This window comes from Durotheca rogersii (assembly GCF_024521655.1).
Source record: "Durotheca rogersii strain YMJ 92031201 chromosome Unknown GGS23scaffold_4, whole genome shotgun sequence".
NCBI classification, from domain to species: Eukaryota; Fungi; Ascomycota; class Sordariomycetes; order Xylariales; family Xylariaceae; genus Durotheca; species Durotheca rogersii.
Window position 1 is genome coordinate 126313 of NW_026251235.1, and position 18503 is coordinate 144815.

Sequence of the window (18503 nt, forward strand, 5' to 3'; positions counted from 1 at the left end):
GCGTCTTTCTGCGTGCGTGGCGTGAGCGCGAGGGAGGCATGTCAAGGCGGATGGATACCTAGGCGGACGAACTTCTCCTGCCTGTGCATAGGCCGGTATGTACGTGCCTAATGTAGGTATGTATATACACGCATACACACACGCGGACACGCAGACATACATACGCATGGGGTGAGTGTCACTGCTGCTATCGAACCGAGTGTTACCTGCTTAGCGATCCCTTCTTGTCGAGCTACCGACGAGGCCACCCAGTTTAGCCGAGCACCGGCCTTATAGCTGGGCGTAGAGCCGTATTTAGGTAGGTATATAATTCGATTGGTGTAAGCGGCCGGCCTATGCAGCGAGATTTATCACCAAGAGCGTTCCTCGGAGGGGAGGGGGGTTTACTCGCCTGGCGGGCATGATGCACGACGGCGATTGCCGAATCCACGTTGAGCAACCTGCTTGCTCAAATAGGAGATACCTAGGTAGGCAGTACCAGATGTACCTAGGGGCCACAAAGATAGGTAGGTAGGTACCTACTTACTTCTCTGCCTCTGTGTTTCCTATCGTATACAATCTGCATAGCCCATGTGGTTGTGTAGCAGCCCCCCCCCCCCCCCCCCCGAAAGACGGCGTAGGCGTTGTCGACCACGCCTGTGTCCCCATCATCGCCCGGGTGCTATCCGTCACGCAATAGAGTGAACTGGCTTCCTCGGGTATGCTTCATGCTTCATCCCTTCAGGTCGTAGCGAGGGCCCCGGAGAACGACGTTCAAGTTCAGTTGACTCGAACGTCGGCGCTAAAAGGTGTAGGATGAAGCCTCGTCTTGTGGCCTATCCTATCCTATTCTTAGAACGAGCTTCAGGACAACCGCACGTGATCTGCCACCACGCTGATGAGTGGGAATGGAGCCGTACCGTAACCGCTCTCAGGTATTAGGTAACAAGAGGTGGCAGAGAGTCTGGAGGCTACATTTGGATACACACCGGGAGATGGGCACTTGCGGCCTTGAAATTGGAGGCATTGACGTCGAGAGGGCATTCCGACTTCGATGTAGGGATTCGGGGCTGTGCAGTGAGCGGCTAGGGAAGTTAGGTTGGTGGTGACGAGTACCTAGCAGAAACATAGGTACATACCTAGGTAGGTACCTAATGTAATGCCAGCTGCCAATCGTTCTGCGCAGCGAGCTCCTACACCTACCTAGAACGGCAGTGTCTCTTGAGGGATCGCGAGAGCGTTTAATGACCGTCTTGGGGGAGTAGGTAGGTAGGTATGTAGGCATACCGCCGTCTAATTTACTGCGTAGTAGGGAATCCTTGCCGCTTCCCTCGCCCGTTTCTGTGCCCCGTGGTCTGCCGGAATTCTCGCCCTTGGGTCGTATTATGGCGACCACCTGGCGCATCGCATCACGTCGCCAGTCGCCCTCTGGCCGGAACCGCTGGCGCCATTTGTGGCAAGCCAGTCACCATTCACAACCCCTCAACCTGGCCAGACAGCGAAAAGCCGCTAAAACATGTTTCCAGCCAGTAGAAAGCTGCAGCGACGCGCTTAATCCCAAGCAGCTCGACAACTTTTCAGAACCAACTCAAACGGATAGCTCGACCACATGCCTACGAAGGGAGATTCAGTATTGTGACTACACAACTATACGTTTGCTGTCTACCTGCTCTCATAATACCGACCTTACCTTAGGTACCTACCTACCTCCTGGGTACCTAACGCAGGGGTAGAGATGAGCTAACATAGCGAAGACTACCAAGTAGCGCTGTTAGGAATCGAACCTATCCTTGGTTAAGTAACCTACCTACTGATCTGGTAGGCAGGTACCTAAGGTAGGTACACGCGGCAGCACGTAATAGTCTGGAAGTTCGTATGGGCTAGGGCGGCCTCGGATTCGATCACGGAGGTTGGCACCCTCCCGGGCACCCTAGCCTCAGCTGTGCGTATCGAGGCTGGCAAATTTCTCTTCCTGAGTGAGGTCAGTTATGCTGCACGGATTTGCTGCTTCTCGCTGCAACCGCCGTCCACTTGACCCCTTAGTCATGTACCGCCCTCTCTAGGTACCTTAAGGTAGGTAGGTCGGTTCTCTGCCTAAGGTAGGTACCTACCTACAGGTAGGTTGGCCAAGTCGCATGTATACCTGCGATAGCCGCTCTTCGTACGGCAGAGAGCCGAATGAAGGGAGATTCGATGCCTCCTGCGCTTACCTCTCTATTGCTCCCGGGAGACAGGCGATGGAAGACGCAAGGATAGGCACCCGATAGACCGACCTGCTTAAGGAGGTTAGACATTTAATCGGCAGACGCATCTCCACCGTTGCCTTTTTCCCTCTCTCTTCTTACAGCATAGAAACCCGTCGTTTCTAGGTTAGGTGCTCTCTACCTCGCTGATCGAAACATGCGACTATCGGGCAGGCAACTTGTCGCTGCCTGTCTACACACACCCTGCAGCATCAGTTTGTGCGCCCCTGTGAGGCCAACTAGTGCCTCCTAAAGTACCCGTGCCCTAGGTATGCCCTAGGGTAGGAAGAGGTAACGTACTATAGAAAGGTAGATAAACCTACACCAGCCATAAGGAGGAGGTGGATATTATGAGTATAGTATGTAGGTATACTTAGGAGGGATCGATACCATATGTTAGGTCTTATTACATTAGGTAGGTACCTCGTCTGCCCGACCTAACCTATTTTAGACTGTCTTTTCAACGGGTTTCCCTTGTTCACGGACCCCGATGGAACCGGGGCAACCAACGTCTGCAGTACATGCCTCCTCTGCCTTGCAGCGTACCTCCTCGCCGCGGCCGCAACCGCATCGGTACTTGGCCGTACGGATACCAGGAGTACCCTGTACCTAAGTTCAAGATGTCAACAAGTCGGAAACGTACCTAGGTACAACAATCGAGTTGCCCCTAACCTCGACCTGACCCTTCGACCTTCTCAGCATCGTCTCCACTTGGACTTCGAACTTTCTCATCAGACCTCCACCAGATACCTCCACAACAAAACCTCCACAGACACAGACACAGACACTTGACCCGTATCTGAATGTTGCCCTACAGTGGCCTATCCTACCTGCATAACGCCTCTTTTTTTTCCTTCTTTCTTTCTTTTCTTTCTCTCTCTCTCTCTCTCTCTCTCTTCTCTCTCCCTCTTCTTGCACTACCTTAACCTGCTTGCTTTTTTCCCCCCCTGCCCTCCATCCCTCTCCACAGTCATCTGTCTCGCTAAGGCTCCGCAGGGCTCTCCAGACTTCTAACGAAGAAGCCCGGCTTTCTTCTTCCAACCCTACCCCGACTATCAACCTAGTCTAGGTCTTCTTTACTTGCTTGCGCCAGCGCCTGCAATTCCTTTCGCGACTCTCTTTTTCGACTCTGCTCCTTCTCCCCTTCTGTGGACGCCGACGCTGCGACAACAAATCGCCCCGACAAGATATATTTAATACGGTATCGGGAAGGGCATCGGGGCCCTTGATCTCCCCTCTCCTCGTCTTCTTCCTTCTCCTCCTCGACCCTTAACTATTAGCTGCCGCCTCTTCCCCTCTCTGATCCGGACGCTGGCGGACTCGGCCGACCTCTCTTGAGGAGCGAAGTAGATAGGGTGCCCGGATCTTTGTTGTCGCATCCCCGCGAAGGCGTCTGTTTCTGTTCCGTATAACCTGTGTCAACGCTGCTATCCCTCTCGGCTCACCGGACGCATCAATTCCACATCGCACGCCGTCGCGGAACAACTTGCGGGTCGAGTTTGTCTGTCAGGTGCCAATCGCATCGTGTGTGGATGTCTGGTCTGCTATTGTGCGGCCAGTTCAGGTGTGCCAGAGACCACGCACGTACGCTACGCATCGGATATAAAATCAACACGCAGCTCTTTATTCACTGGGTACGCACTCACATACACACGAAAAAGGCCTAGGTCCCCTTCCCTCGATGTCCGCAATCATGTCTTCCTGCTCATCCCCAGTCACTTCGCCTCCAGGAGCCTCGTCGCACCATCCGTCTACGAACCCGAACCACCCCGCCTTGACACCCTTGATAACGTCACCACCCGCGCGCCGATCAGCCCTGCAGCGACCAATGTCTCACGCCTCCAAAAACCGGCTATCACAGTACTCGACGGGGTCGATCCCGTCGCGGTCGCGGCCCGCTTCGTTCCTCTTCCCGGCCTTCCACTCCAGCCTCTCTTATACCACGGTCCGAGATTTCGCCTACCCGTCCGCGCACCCGATGCACTATGGTCCGCCTCCAGAGCCCTCGAGACCGCCTTCGGGCATGACTACCCCCGCTAGCGAGACTCGACGATTATCGGACCCGCCCATGTCGTGGGAAAGCAAGATGGGCTGGGATTGGACCTCAGATGGCGGGCTCGGCAAGGGCGGCGAGCTACCCCCGATCCGCTTCCACGATGGCCCCCCTTGGAGCGAAGACGAGGATCTGCAAAGTCCTGTAGTGAGCTCACGTCACAGGAAGCACAAGTCGACCTCTGCTGCCATAGGACATCATAAATCCCGGAGCTCGAGGGACGGAGCCGAATCCTCGATGCTGAGCAAAGTGGGTGCCGATAGGGGATATTATGTCGGGACAAGCGGCGACGGAAGTCAGACCTACTACGTGGGTCAGGGTGGGGAAGCGAACGGCCCGGGAGGAGAGTACGTTACGTATCCATCCGGCCAACCTCAGCATGCTGTCAATTCATATCAGAATCCGGACCAGCAGCCGCGGAATTACGCAGAAAATGACGGATATCGATCCGAATCGGATGCTTCGAGCCCTACTTCGTCCCCGAGTTTTCATCCGTACGACGAGTCGAGATATTCAAGAGACTACCAGTTCACGATCACCTCGCCCGATGAGGAAATGCACGGCAAGGCCGTCGCGTTATTCGACTTCGAGAGGGAGAACGAAAACGAGCTCCCGCTAGTTGAGGGCCAAATCATATGGGTATCGTATCGACACGGACAGGGCTGGCTCGTCGCAGAGGACCCCAAAACCCAGGAGAGCGGCTTGGTGCCGGAGGAATACGTCCGGCTACTCCGTGATATCGAGGGCGGGATGGTAAGCCTGACTGGCCAGGACGGCGGCTCGGGGACTCCTAACGACGCTGGTACGCCGACGCAAGCTGAGCCTAGTGGCCAGTCGATACCGTCTCAGACCACGCACGTCTCACAGCCTGGGCATATCTCGACAGGAAGTAACTCGACGAATGGCTACCACCAACCTGTCGTCTCGACATTCTCAACCTCTAGCAAGGATTTGGACCCGTACCCCCAGCATCTGCTCGGACAGCACGGACAGCCGCCCCCGCAAGTGGTACACTATCACGGCCAACGTGGAGGTAGTCAAGCAAACACGCCTACCGGTCTACATTCCTTCAGCGAAGCGCCCCTGGATCTCCGAAGCAGCCAGGATGTCAACCACAATAGCACCACATCCGGGAAGCCGCAAACACTTGAAGTTTTGCCCCACGTGAGAATGAGCCCTCCGGCCGAGGAAATCAGTGTTGAGGGTGAGAACGAGCAGAAATCCCGGGAACGATAGTGTAAATTTTCGACAAGCGGGACCTAGATTTGAAATTTATATCCACGATCGTCGATGCGCGGATTCTAGGTTGGCTCGGGGGGGGCGCCCGACGTCTCTGCGTTATTACCGACAGTACCTGGCCTTCCTATGACCCTTGCTGCCGTGGCCCGTCTCATCAAGAGAGACCGGTTTCGCCCGAACGCATCGTGGGGAACTCGCGCGGGATGCTCTATCGTTTTCCGGTTAGATGATCACGTCCACTGTCCACGAATCGACACCCCACTTGACGTGTGTTGATGGGGAGCCGCTGTGTGATATGTTCATACATGTACATGAATAGGAGCACTGGATCCGTCTGGATTGGCGTTGGATTGGGGCGTCTGGTTGCATGACCTACGTTGAATTGGCTTGTGGGACGCGGGGTGGAGATGAGAGAACGAGCAGCATGCGATCACACGATCAAGCCAATATGAGTATAGGATGAATGAGAGAATTGATGTGACCTAACGTGCCTAATTCTATGAACACGGCCGCGGACGGCAGAGACAGACATGTCTGGGACGACAATACTGGTCGACATCGAGGAAGCGGTATAGGCTCGACTTTTTTAAGATCGAATTGGCCGCGTGATGCAAGTACTGTGTAGAATTTCTCTGCCAACTTTCTCGTGAGCTAGTCTCAAATGGAATCGGTTGATCGTTTGGAGTGCTCCCATCAGGTTTATTCACATCGTTGGTGGCGACGGTATTGAGGTTGTCCGTTCCGTGCCTCGCCTTCACCATCCACGGACACCAAGATTGGTCTGGGTGATTTGTGAGGTTACGGGGTCACGCCGTAGTACGCAAGCGGGCCGTATTATACATTACGTTTCAATAACCGTCGAATTTCTCTTTCCCCTTTTCGGTGTTTGGCAAATGTGAAATTTCTAGAAACGAGCTATCCCGAGTCCTCGTTTATCTCGCGCGGGACCTGCCCTGCCACACGCTAGCCTACAAATGTATACCTATACACGAACGATGCCCAGAACGGCCAATCCGCTCACGAAGCGTGTGCCGCAGCCGGCTGCTCTACAGGCCGACGACGTAGTAGTTGTAGTTGCAGAAGCCGGCGACGGGGAGGTCGGAGGCGTCGACGCGGCTGGTCGCGGAGGCGACGACGGCACCGGAGGCGTCGAGCAGCTCGACGCGCTGCGCGCCAGCCCGCATGCCGGGGACGGAGCCGTGGCGCAGGCCGCCGGCGGCGCTGTCGGCGAGCGGCTGCGTGGCGAGGACCTGGCCGCCGCTGGAGACGCGGACGGTCAGCGCGCCGGCGCCAGCGGGCAGCACGACGGCGTAGTTGACCGCGTCGACGGCCGCGCCCGCGCCCCGCGGCTGCTCCCCGCCGCACGCCCGGGTCGCTGCCCGGTACCACATGGCGCCGGCCAGGGGCGCGCCGCCCCGCGGCCGCATCGCCCCCACGTCCGCGGCGCCCGCGCGGTACGCGTCCGCGAACGACCCGATCAGCGCCTGCCACCCGTCGTGCGGGTTCGCGCCCGAGTCGCCGTACTGCAGGATCTCCTCGGTGAGGCCCTCGGGCCAGCACGGGCCGATGTAGTGGCTCTCGCCGGCGTCGTTCTGCGACGGAAGGGGGGGGAGCAGGGTTAGCTACGGCTTCCGCGGCTGCCAGAGGGGGGGGGGTAGGGGGGGGTGCGCTGACTTACCCAGGTGATAACCTCGGCGAATTCGGGACCGACGGAGAGGATCTGCTGCATGCGCTCGGGCAGGTTCGTCTCGCCAGTGCGGTACCACGAGTCTCCGCAGCAGTGCTTATACTGGAGGGGTGATAGGCCTAGGTCCGAATGCGTCAGCTGCGTCGCCCCGGTGCTGCTGCAGCGCGGGATGGCGGCTTACCCATCATGTACGTCTTGCCGGCGGCGTCGGCGGCCGACTTGACGGCTTCGTCCCGCGCCGAGGACACGTTCACGGGGACGTCCGACGTGTCGGGCCAGGCGGTCTCCCAGCTGAACACGCCGTCGACGGCGTCGCCCCAGCTCTGGAAGAAGGCGGCCGGGTCGCTGTAGTAGCTCCCGTCGGCCTCCGGGTTCGGGAGCAGGTACACGTTGTTGGCGGCCTTGAAATCCCGCCAGACGTCGGGGCCGAGGCCGCCGCCGCTGTAGGACGAGACGACGGGGAGGTTGTTGGGCCCGTAGCGGAGATAGGCCGGGTGGTCCTTGAACTGGCTGTACAGCGCCTGGTGCTGGCTGATGTCGCCGTTGCCGTAGAAGTCGAAGCTGAAGAACAGCTTCAGCGGCGTCCCGCCCGCGATGTCGAAGAGCTGCTGCACCGTGTTCCTCGCCCAATCGGCGCCGGGGCTGCCTACGTTCAGGGCGAAGGCGTCGAACCCGGTGTTTACCGCGCCGTCGATGTCGAGCTGCGCGTGGTTGGTGCTCGGATCGACGGTGCCGACCTACGTGGGTGTTAGCCATCCAGGGCCGGCCGAAATACGGCCGCGTATGGGCCCTCTCGCTCACCATATAATGGGCAAAGACAAGTCTGCTTTCCGCAACATGCTGTGTTAAGAGAGCAGAGCCGGCAAGGAAGATTGCCAGGGCCGTGTTAAGCGTCCCGCGCATGGTGATGGTTAAATGAGAGTGGCTATGAAGAAAGAAAAATAGGGGGGGGAAGGGAAAAAAGCAGAAACTTCGTGATGCTAGAGTAGAAGGTTGATAACTCCAAGTACGCAAGAAGTGAGCTGAGAGGAGAGTGTCGCTTTTTTATATATCTACATATCTCTCTCGATGTATAGAATAACACCTTCACGGCCTGCTAAGTTTTCGAAAGTAATAAAAATAAAGTGCCACGGTATATTCTCGTGATACCGCAGCTCGGCCCGTCTCTACCACATGGCAGATATGGGATATATTGCCAGGGCAGCTATTCTTGGCTATTACCATATGGAAGCCGGTGTCTCGATCGGGCCTTTCCCGCGCGCGAGGATGCGATCCAGTAGCATCGCGCGTGGCATATGGACCGTTAGGGCTCATCCTACTGTGCAGCTAGGTAAGCCTCCCGCCTGTCTCTTGTTATACCTACCTAGGTATATACGCGTAGTATGGAGATGGTCGTGTTGCGATCCAAGAGAGTTGGTAAGCGCTTAACCGAGTCTTGGATGTAGTTAAAGTTGACGTTACAGGAACACGCCCAGAAGAGAAGGAGGAAAAGACGGGTTGTTAACTCTCGATGGCATCTGGGGGGCGAATCCTCCCTACATATGAAACGGACCCGGCTCGGATTCACTGGGCAGCGGGACGTCCCTTTCGCTTCCCCGGTCGGAGGATCCGGAGGAAGAGGCAGATCAGCAGAAGTCAGCATCGGGTCATGCGATGCGGGTATCCATAGATGCGCACATAGCATGTGGCTATGTAGGGATGGGGTCGACGGGGAGGTGAGATAGGCTCTGGAATGCTGGCTAACTCGGACCGCCATCTAAAGAGACTTTGTTGCGAGAAGAAACGATTACCTACAGCTAAGGTGCCTTACTAGGTAGGTAGAGACCTCTCAACGTAGACCTCGGAAAGGCTCTGTCACGAGGCCATTGGACGTTGGGAGCTCGAGTTTCCCATTTGGTAGGTTCCCTCGACATTTAGGGGTAGCATTCCGCGCTGGAGGGGTGGGGTGGAGGGGTGACGGGTACCTACATCCGTCCTTGTTCGCGGGCAGCCCTACAGGTTAGTCGTCTGGTACCAAAGCGGTGCCTCCTCCTCCTCAGGCCGTGGGAAGACGCCCCACCGACCACCACATATAGACCTCTCTTAAATCGCACTACCACACGACAATAGGTCCGTACATTGGCGGATCGCGCAGGGTTCAATTGTTTTTGGGAGTCCGTCCCCGGGCCGTGTGTTGTGCGAACTTCGCGATCGACGGCCGATGGCTTCCGCATCGAGTAGGTAGGTGATAGTTGGATCAACCGAGACGGGCGGGTCATATATAGGATTGTCCCACCTTTGGGGCTATACTCGGTAAGTTGGGTGTTACGGCGTAGGTACAGCCAGCTATTAGAAAGTAGGTAGTCTACACGTATTTATTAGAGACCCGACACGTTCTTAGGAGGCATTTCTTCTTTCCATCCCGTCAGCAAGGTGTAGGTATAGGTAAGTTTCGAATGCGTCGAGCCACTCCGTCTAAACACCACAATTAGATGAAGTATCACGTCTTGTAATCATCCTCTAGATACTGCAGGTACATAATACCCACGGCGTCGGCCAGTCGCTGCGCACTTGACCACAGCGTGTAATGACCTATTTTTAGGGCAGCGATGGCAAGATAACACGATAACATGATAAGCACGATAACCTGATAAGCCTGGATAAGAAGTGAAGTGGAAAAAAAAAGTTCACCTACTGAGTAGGAAAGCAGGCAAGGTACCTATCTACGTAGAAATTTCGAAATCTTCACGCCATTTTTCCCGCCTCCAGCTTCTCGCTCTCTCTCGCATACCGCCTCGGATTGCGCGACGGGTCGGATCGAAGCCGCAACCATGGACATCCATCGCTGCCGCTTCGTGCCGTATCCCCCTTCTGCCATCAATTCCGTCGCCTTTTCCTACCCGACCGTGTCCAAGTCCCAGAAGGGCGCCCCCGTCCGATTAGCGATCGGCCGAGCGAACGGCGACATCGAGATATGGAATCCCCTCCACGGCAGATGGCTCCAGGAGGTCGTCATGCAGGGCGGGAAGGATCGGAGCATCGACGGCCTCGTCTGGGTCGCCGAACCCGACCAGATCCAGCAGGACGGCATCAAGGTGATCGGGAGGTCCAGGCTATTCAGCATCGGCTACACGAGCGCCGTTACCGAGTGGGATCTGGAGAGCGGCCGACCGAGAAAGCACGCGAGCGGCATGCACGGCGATATATGGTGTATAGGCGCCCAACCCCCTGTCGCGCCCGCCAAAAAGGCCCCGACGGCCACTTCGAGCAGCGCCACGCCAGCCAGCCGCAAGCTGGTCGCCGGAACTATAGATGGCAGCCTCGTTCTCTACTCGATCGACAACGACGACCTCCAGTTCAACCGCGTCTTGGCGAGATCCTCTTCTCGGAAGACGAGGATAGTCAGCATCGCCTTCCAGAACCGCAATACTGTCGTCGTCGGCTGCTCCGACAGCGCTATCCGCGTCTACGACATCCGCAACGGCAACATCTTAAGGACCATGACCCTCGGCTCTGACCTTGCCGGTGGCGCTAAGGATATCATCGTCTGGTCTGTCAAGTGCCTTAACGGAGGTGATATCGTCTCGGGCGACTCGACCGGCCAAGTCTGCATCTGGGACGGAAAGACGTACACGCAGACGCAGAGGCTGCAGGCCCACAACCAAGATGTCCTATCCCTCACCACGAGCCCCGACGGCGCCACGATAATGAGCGGCGGCATGGACCGTAAGACCGTCTTGTACAGGAAGACCACTGGTTCATCCGCCAGGTGGAGCAAGGCTTGGCATCGAAGGTATCATAAACACGATGTCAAAACGATGGCGTCGTTCGAGGGAAACGGCCTGAGTGTTGTCGTCTCGGGAGGTTTGTATTTCTTCCCTGGCCCGGGTTGGTTGCCATAGCTGATCTCTGCCGCAAAGGACCGGATGCCTGCCCGATCGTGCTCCCTCTCCGCGAAGCTGGGGTGGAGAACCACCGCACCCTATCGCATCTACCCCAGAACCCCCTGGTGCAGAGCGCGCCGAGGGGTCGGATGATCGTCAGTTGGTGGGACCGGGAGATCCGTATCTGGCGACTAAGAAGGCCGTTGCGGGACTTGGTGGAAGAGCCGGACGAGGAGTCTTCCGTTGGCCAGAATCGAAAGCTACTGGCGCAAATCTTGATAAAGGGCGAGGCGAGTATTACCTCGGCGACGATCAATCGTGACGGGTCCTTGCTCGTGGTGTCGACGGTTTCCAACATCAAAGCATTCTATTTGAAGCCCCGGAGCGTGGCGGGGAAAGATGAACTCAAGATCTCCCAAGTCGACGTACACGAGGACATTTCTAAGCATGGCGCCACACGCGTCCAACTTTCCCCCGATGGGCAATGGCTGTGCGCTATCCAAGGGGCCAGTAGAGTTACCATACTACCGATATTGCAGGGTTCTACTCCGGATAACAAACCAGCGATTCACCCTAAGGCAATTCGGTTATCCCGGATCGAGAGAAAGATACCAAAACATATCGCTCTAGGCGGTCTAGGGCGTTACGATAGAACCATCACTCACATCGCGTTTTCTCCGGATAGCCAGATGTTAGCAGTCGCCGATCTAGCTGGCTACATTGACACCTGGGTGTTGGGTACACCGCAAACCAAGCTAGGGAACGGCGTCGACGGAACCCACGATGATACGTCTGCCGACGATAATTCGTCCGAAAGTGAGGATGAAGGGGAAGACAAAAGCGGCAGAGGGGGCTTGCGATGGACGCGCAACCCGCGGGGGTCCCTCATACCTAAGCTCCAAGCAGCTCCTACCGTTCTATCGTTTTCTGGTCACATACCGATATCAAAACCGTCGACAGGAGAAGACGAGGCCGCTGATGACTACACCCTCCTCACCGTTACCGCCAGGCCTCAAGTGCTAGTTATCCATCCCAGTCTCGGCTCTCTCACACCCTGGTCTAGGCGGAATCAGATTTCACGATTCCCGCATGAATTCCGGAATACCAGAGACCTCGCAAAGGGGGCCCTGTGGTCTGGCAAGAGGGTCTGGCTCTTTGGAAACGCTTTTCTCTTCATGTTGGACCTTGGCCAGGATTTGAAAGAGCCAACAGACACCCACGGCTCTTCTTTAGTAAAACAGGGAACCAAACGAAAGAGGGGGGGCCATAGTGGCGCTGGTAGTAAGATGGACATCGGGGCCATGGGACCCACCAAAGTCTCACGCCAAGCGGGCGGCGGCAAAAGGGCTGAAAACATCCCCCTCGACGGCCCCGTACTCAACCCTACGGACGAGGAAGAAACGAGCCATCCCGCAGGGGAGAGCGAGAGCGAAGACTCGGACGACGCGATGCAAGGCGAGCTGGCCGTCCTACGGGATGCCCAGGGCAAGCTAGCCCTCGAGTCGCAGGCAAGCAAGGGTGTGGCTTTTTGGCATACGTACAAGTACCGATCGATTCTGGGGATTGTCGCCCTCGGCGAAGCAGGAAGGGAAGAGGAGGGGAACTCGAATGGGGCAACCGGAACGGCCCTGAATGGGGGGCGCCCGGAGCCGCTCGAGGTAGCTTTGGTTGAGCGGCCGCTGTGGCAGATCGATATGCCCGACCGGTACTTTGCAGATAAGGAGCAGGAAAGGTGATGCGAGGCTTGTCCGCCTGCGTGTGTATATACGTGTGTTGTTCATAGATAAACTGTTGCTCTACGAGCCTGCTATAATGGACGAGCCGAGGCCGTCAAAAGACAAATTACTTTTCACGCACCAATGGCTGCTTCTACCCACCTTGCAGAGACCGGTTTGTCCTCGGCGGTTTAGGCCTCGCTTCCCGCGACGGTCCGTGCCGGAAACCAACCTATACTATCCTCCTTAGCCTAGTTACCATTTCGGAGAGGCAGTTGTCTATTTTCCCCCAACCGCAGTCTCTCGCCGGCCAGCACCGGTCCCCGCTTCGGAACTAGAATAGGGATACGCCTCTCCTGCGTTCCAGGGAAGCGAGCCGCGCGAGAGGAAAGGCGAGAAATAGCGAGACTTTCCCAACTTGAGGCGTATCCTGACATTATACATCCACACCCTATCAGCCACCCACGGTCCGTCCTTTGTTCTTTAGCTAACAACACTACCACTCACGATACACCATTGCTTTTCGTGTGTTGGGGGAGGGGATGAGACCTCCTCCCCCCCGCCTTTACCCACGCGGTGAGCGGGCAGCATTGTACCGGCCACACGCACCTTGTCCTTCCACCCATCCACCGTCTCCGCCGCGCGCCCTACGACGCGGCCTGCGCTTCGCACACCGATTTGCGAACGGGCCGAATGTCTGCCGCGGCGAGGGGCGGGGCGCCGCAGGCTCTCGCAGGGCGCGAGGCTTGGGGCGTGTCGGCGCGAATGGGGGCAGGCCAGAGCGGCCGATCGACGGCCTGGCGTTGCAGGCAGATAGTACTGTCTCACAGCAGGCGGCGGCCGCGCCCGGGTCCAGCATTGGCGCCTCCTGCTCTTCCCCCCCCTCTCCCCGCCCCCCTACGCTCAGCGCAGCTGGCGACGGCCTGGGCCTCGCGCACCCCGCTCTCGCTGCCGGCATACTTGCCCAGCTTCGAGTGCCGGCGGGATCCCGCAGGCGCCTCTTCGGAGTTACTGCCCGTCGAGACCTGTCTGGTACCTATGTTTTTCTCTCGAGCCCGGGGGGGAAACGCGCGTGGGGGAGGGAGAATAGATTGGTTGTGACGGACTTATCTCTTGCCTCGCATCTCCACATGTCCCCTCTCCGAACTTATCGTCGGGAGAAGGCGCGGAAATTCCTTTCGAAGTGCGTATGGGCGATCTTACGGGCTTATACGCCTTCCCGTCCCAGCAAGACCTTCAGGCACAGATTAGACCTCGTACTCGTTTTTGCCGTCACGGTGGTAACTGACAGAATACACTTTGGAAGGTCAGCTTTGCAATGAGCTGGGCAAGTTCAATTTGGCTGCGTCGAGAGGTGAAGTACCTAAGATGGGGAAGATTGCATAAGGTCCGATAGGGCTCAACGTCTCTCCGACCTATCTGTGTAGGTATATAGGTATGGGACCGCTTGACGATACCGGCGACGCCGACGCAACCCACGCCGAACGTAGTGGCTGGCTGTCTTATCCGAATTCACATATGCTGGCCAATATAGGTAGTGGTAGTGATGAGAACCCCAGGTGAGAAAGATATTTCCGAGGTGTTAAGCAATGTTAGCCCGTCCTGGGCTGGTCGGTCGTTCCGTGTCGATGTGACATTTTGCGATGGGTGGTGGTGAGGATTATCACATACTGCTATCTACAGACTACCCGGGGCCAACGGAATTCGTTCCCATGTTGATGTGGCTGATATGGCATAGAGCTGAAAAGTCAGACGTCAGCATCCGGACAAGTGGTTGGAATAAGATATCACCAAGTCGGGACTTCTCTGTCGCCTGTCTCTGGGGCCAACCACAGCTGAGGTCGAGCTATAGAAGTGGACGAACCCCTCCTTCGCTTAACGGCTAAGCAAGAAGACGGAGATGATAAGTTCGACTGGTACACGCGATAGTAGGAATATTGGCATTCCTCCTACACCAAAAGCTGCCCGTCGTCTGTATATCGGAATATATGAGCCTTCCCGAACAAGCGAACCGGACCTGTCTCGCCGTCAGTCGAGATCGTGGGGAGCGTGGGTTGAGCTTGATAACGGGGCTGCTTGAGCGATTCTCAGCGCGGGGGCGTTATCACACACATATTTATACAGTACATATAAATGGGGAGGTCCTATAATACCGTGATTGCGGCTCGTTAGATGCCGCCATATAAAAGGGCTTGGCGAGATATCGTCTATATCCCACTGAACGAACCGAGTCACCACGATAAGAGGCGATGGGGGGTTTTCAGCATCTAGGTCTAGTAATATTCGAATGGCCCAATATATGGAACGTGCGAGTACTCCGAACCTTGGCCCATTCTTGTTAGGGTGCAGAATCAGGGAGTGCGTTATGGTAAATAGGACCTGCTCGAAAGAACTCTGGGGAGGATCTCATACACCGGAAAAAGAGACAGGAAACGGGGAGAGGTTGCTCTTGCATCAATAATCTGCGATTCCGAGCTAGCTCGTCGAACCCATGCCGCTGTTCGCCGGCACGCGACACGAAGTACGAACAAGCAATATCCACCATCATTGGCTTATTAAGGATATATTTGCAGGGCGGGCATGAGACTTCGTACAATATCGCCTCGTGAAGTCTCACATTGTAGTGCTGTATCGTGGGGGAGTTGAAAGGGGTAGGGGAGGATAGAATCTGTAAGAGTCCCTAAACTATACAGATTTACCTTGTGTCAGCGGGATATAATGCCAATCAAGGGCCTCGGATGTCTAACTCGTCCTTCTAATATCCTCGAAATACCCACTCCTTGCCCGGAGGCATTGAGCACGAGCAACCAGGAGTAGCAGCCAGCCCCCTTCGTTCAACAGCACAGCGAGGAGACGATTTTAGCCAACGTGCTGCAGTGTGAAACTAGAATCGCGTTCCTGCACATTTGGCCTCATCCATGAGATTGGGTTGCAGTCCAAGCCAGGTCAGAGAAAGGAGCAGTGACGGCTCACAGCTACCGGGTGGATTCAAGAAGCCGCCGCATGTAGTGGCAGTCGGGCCATAACACTTCAATCTACACGATGACCCGCCCGCCTGCTTGTCTTACGGCAACGTTTATATGTAGCAATTACCCACGCATTGTAATCCGCTACCCTGCTACCGGACGGGGGCTTCTGATCGCATGCCGTCATTCGAAGATGAACAAGGGTGTGTAGTTGACGACGACAAGTCTCCACTAGACACGCCAGGTAGACCCCATTCGCTTGTGCTGGAGGGGGAGAGACGCGCGTCCCGGTGAGGGACACGCACATTTAGTCCGCCGGTCTAAATTGCAGGTGGCCGCTGCTGCGTTACGCATCCCGTACTGCAGACCTCGTCATCATTTATAGGCTGCTCTTCAATTTCTCGTCAGATGGCGAGGATAAGCTGCGATGCCTAGTTTTGCCCCAGACTACGAGGAGAGTAGAAGACACTATTCATATGTCTGGGGGGCCGGATTACTATGATTTTAGGGGGTTAAGGGGGAAGGGAGGCTTACAACTTAAGAATGCCTACGCATGAAGTCGTCTGAACAATGGCCCCAGCTGCCTCGTTGCGGGAGGGAAGAGGGTTCAACCTAAATGTGTCGGATCATGCCGAGAACGAAACCTTAACGGTGACCACACACATGGGTTTGGGTGTCTATAACATTAGGTATACGGATGGAGGTATGTGTGGTGGGTGGTAGAGTCTCTCCCCGACAACAAATTCGTCCGAACTTCTCCACCGACGACATGGGAGGAAGACCTGGTGCGTTAAGATGTGGATGTCTCCCTATAAAACATATATAATAACAACTACAGCAAGGCGCTCAGGCTCTGTGGTCGTGCGGTGATATTTTCGTGGTAGTCAGCCGCAAACGTCGAACCGAAAGGACTGTCTAGGCCCAGAAATTGGGTGATACGGTAAAGAGCCGAGGCGAGCAACGTAGCATGACCCAGAAGAGAAGTGAGCAGCTTCGCAAGTAATCGGACAGGAGCGGTAGGATTCGAAAGCTCTAAAGGAGTGGCAATCTTTCTATTGGCCGGGACCACGCAATTTTCTCGAAGCGGGAGAAGGACGCGCAAGCAGCCTCGACACCACAAGGGGGTCTACTCATAAGTCGGAGACATACACACCGGGGGGGGCGCATATATGCGCACGTGATTGACGACACTATTGCCTGAGCCGCCGTATCTATGTGGCTCGTCTATCGAGTAATCGCGTATTGCGTCCCTCGGGGAAGAGAGAAGGAGTTGCGAGAGGCGATCAGGGTTGCGTCTGACTCGAGATGTATGTATGATGCATGTCTCTTTCCCACGATCCCTGTTCACCTCAAGGTGTTGAAGGGGGAAGACTGTGCGGAATTTCTCGCGTACTATGAGATCGATAGCCGGGCTTGGACGAACTTCCCCGGCGACTAGTCGTTTGGAGACTTTATCGAACATGACTATGTACGTACCTACACGTATGCCCATGCGAACCAGGCTGGGAAGAGTTGGGCGGCTGAACGTGCCTTGAACCTTATACGGCAGCGCGACACGTGGAATATCTAAGAACCCACGTACAACCGCTTCGGGCAGAAGAGCAAACCGGACCGGGGAATTCTCGAGCGGCAGGGAGATAGACTTAAGCTCACCGTGTCGAATCCCAGGGGCGCGATTTACGAGGGCGCGGCATGGCAGGGTTACCGACAGCCGGACGGTTAGGTAGGTGTAGCTACACCCCCGTAAATACGCGCGTGTGTGATGTCGGTATCAGCCTCGAGGATGAGGGGAGAGGACGAGCTGGAGGGGACACAAAGTTCACATGGTGACGAGGCTGAAGGCTGATGCACACGGAATCGCGCTTGAGGCTCGCAGCGACTTTTGCGAAGCGGGATCTTGAGCATCCGCGGTGAGACAATCTTAGAATCAAGACCGGATCTTGCGTAAACGTGGTGACGCGTGTTTGGGCGGGTAGGCCGACTCAGGCGAAGACAGGACCGGGTTGCCAAGGCGGAAGCAGACGTAGGTGTCGGTTAGGTCCGGGGGGAGGCGGGATGATGGGGGAATGAATGGGCGTCGAAATAGAGCCCAGCAAAGGTATAGGCAGACACTTGGCCAGCCAAGGCGACGAGCGGATTTTGAAACGGGGAGGGATGTGGAAGAAGGAGAAACAGTCCCGGCCGAGGAGGATTTAACAGCGGGAGCCGAGCATGGCGAGACGAGAAGAGGCATACCAACCCGCGGTAGACGACCACGGCAAGGTTGGATGAGAGTGGCACAGCTCTGGGCGTTGGCAAGTGCTGCGGTTGATGGGTCGGTCCGGTGCACGGTGCGTTACCTACCCAGGTACCTAGAAACATGCGTTCAGGGCGAGATTGAGGGGATAGAAAGGTATCTGGTACATAGTAGGTACAGAGAACAACGTTCATCACACCTCCGCTACTACGTTGTAGCGGCGTTCAGCCACGCAGCTGCGAGGATCAGCGAAGCCACGCCCCGTCATCGCCCCCTTCCCCTCTCCCAAAGAGCGGAATGGAGGTGACTTTGGAAGCAGGTACGTGCCGTACGTACGTACCTGGAAATGTACGTATGTACGTATGTACGTAGGCCGAGGCGTATCTAATGGCGGAATTCTCGACCCACTACCTGTTCAAGCCTTCCCGTCGGTTGAGATGGGTGTGGTGGAAGTACCTACGTGATCTGGAGTAAATACCTCGGTACCTAGGTACCTAGGCAGTGAGTACTTCCTGGAGGGTG

The 18503-nt window shown here is 56.3% G+C and overlaps 4 protein-coding genes across 4 annotated transcripts; 3 read left to right on the forward strand and 1 right to left on the reverse strand.

Annotated features, from left to right (window-relative positions):
- Window positions 1-4050: 4050 nt before the first annotated feature.
- Window positions 4051-5511, forward strand: GGS23DRAFT_603243 (uncharacterized protein; the record flags this gene model as incomplete). Its single annotated transcript, XM_051519449.1, has 1 exon — window positions 4051-5511. The coding sequence occupies one exon, from the start codon at window positions 4051-4053 to the stop codon at window positions 5509-5511; it is 1461 nt and encodes a 486-aa protein (XP_051374404.1).
- A 900-nt stretch (window positions 5512-6411) lies between these two features.
- Window positions 6412-8334, reverse strand: GGS23DRAFT_616809 (glycoside hydrolase family 71 protein). Its single transcript, XM_051520808.1, has 4 exons — window positions 8003-8334; window positions 7383-7938; window positions 7193-7320; window positions 6412-7106 (listed from the first exon to the last, which is right to left on the reverse strand). The coding sequence occupies exons 1-4, from the start codon at window positions 8102-8104 to the stop codon at window positions 6561-6563; spliced, it is 1332 nt and encodes a 443-aa protein (XP_051374405.1). The 5' UTR covers window positions 8105-8334; the 3' UTR covers window positions 6412-6560.
- Window positions 8335-9888: 1554 nt separating this feature from the next.
- Window positions 9889-12922, forward strand: GGS23DRAFT_553823 (WD40 repeat-like protein). Its single transcript, XM_051515495.1, has 2 exons — window positions 9889-11044; window positions 11101-12922. The coding sequence occupies exons 1-2, from the start codon at window positions 10012-10014 to the stop codon at window positions 12798-12800; spliced, it is 2733 nt and encodes a 910-aa protein (XP_051374406.1). The 5' UTR covers window positions 9889-10011; the 3' UTR covers window positions 12801-12922.
- Window positions 12923-13061: 139 nt separating this feature from the next.
- Window positions 13062-14340, forward strand: GGS23DRAFT_351104 (uncharacterized protein). Its single transcript, XM_051513130.1, has one exon. The coding sequence runs from the start codon at window positions 13322-13324 to the stop codon at window positions 14099-14101; it is 780 nt and encodes a 259-aa protein (XP_051374407.1). The 5' UTR covers window positions 13062-13321; the 3' UTR covers window positions 14102-14340.
- The last annotated feature ends 4163 nt before the right edge of the window (window positions 14341-18503 follow it).

Excerpts from the sequence above, each read along its gene's own strand:
- GGS23DRAFT_616809 (XM_051520808.1), bottom strand. The coding sequence starts at position 8,104 with ATGCGCGGGACGCTTAACACGGCCCTGGCAATCTTCCTTGCCGGCTCT. Across the intron at positions 7,321-7,382 it reads CGGCAAGACGTACATGATGG|GCCTATCACCCCTCCAGTAT; the intron begins GTAAGCCGCCAT and ends ATTCGGACCTAG. Across the intron at positions 7,107-7,192 it reads TCGCCGAGGTTATCACCTGG|AACGACGCCGGCGAGAGCCA; the intron begins GTAAGTCAGCGC and ends CTTCCGTCGCAG.
- GGS23DRAFT_553823 (XM_051515495.1), top strand. The coding sequence starts at position 10,012 with ATGGACATCCATCGCTGCCGCTTCGTGCCGTATCCCCCTTCTGCCATC. Across the intron at positions 11,045-11,100 it reads GAGTGTTGTCGTCTCGGGAG|GACCGGATGCCTGCCCGATC; the intron begins GTTTGTATTTCT and ends TCTGCCGCAAAG.
- GGS23DRAFT_351104 (XM_051513130.1), top strand. The coding sequence starts at position 13,322 with ATGAGACCTCCTCCCCCCCGCCTTTACCCACGCGGTGAGCGGGCAGCA.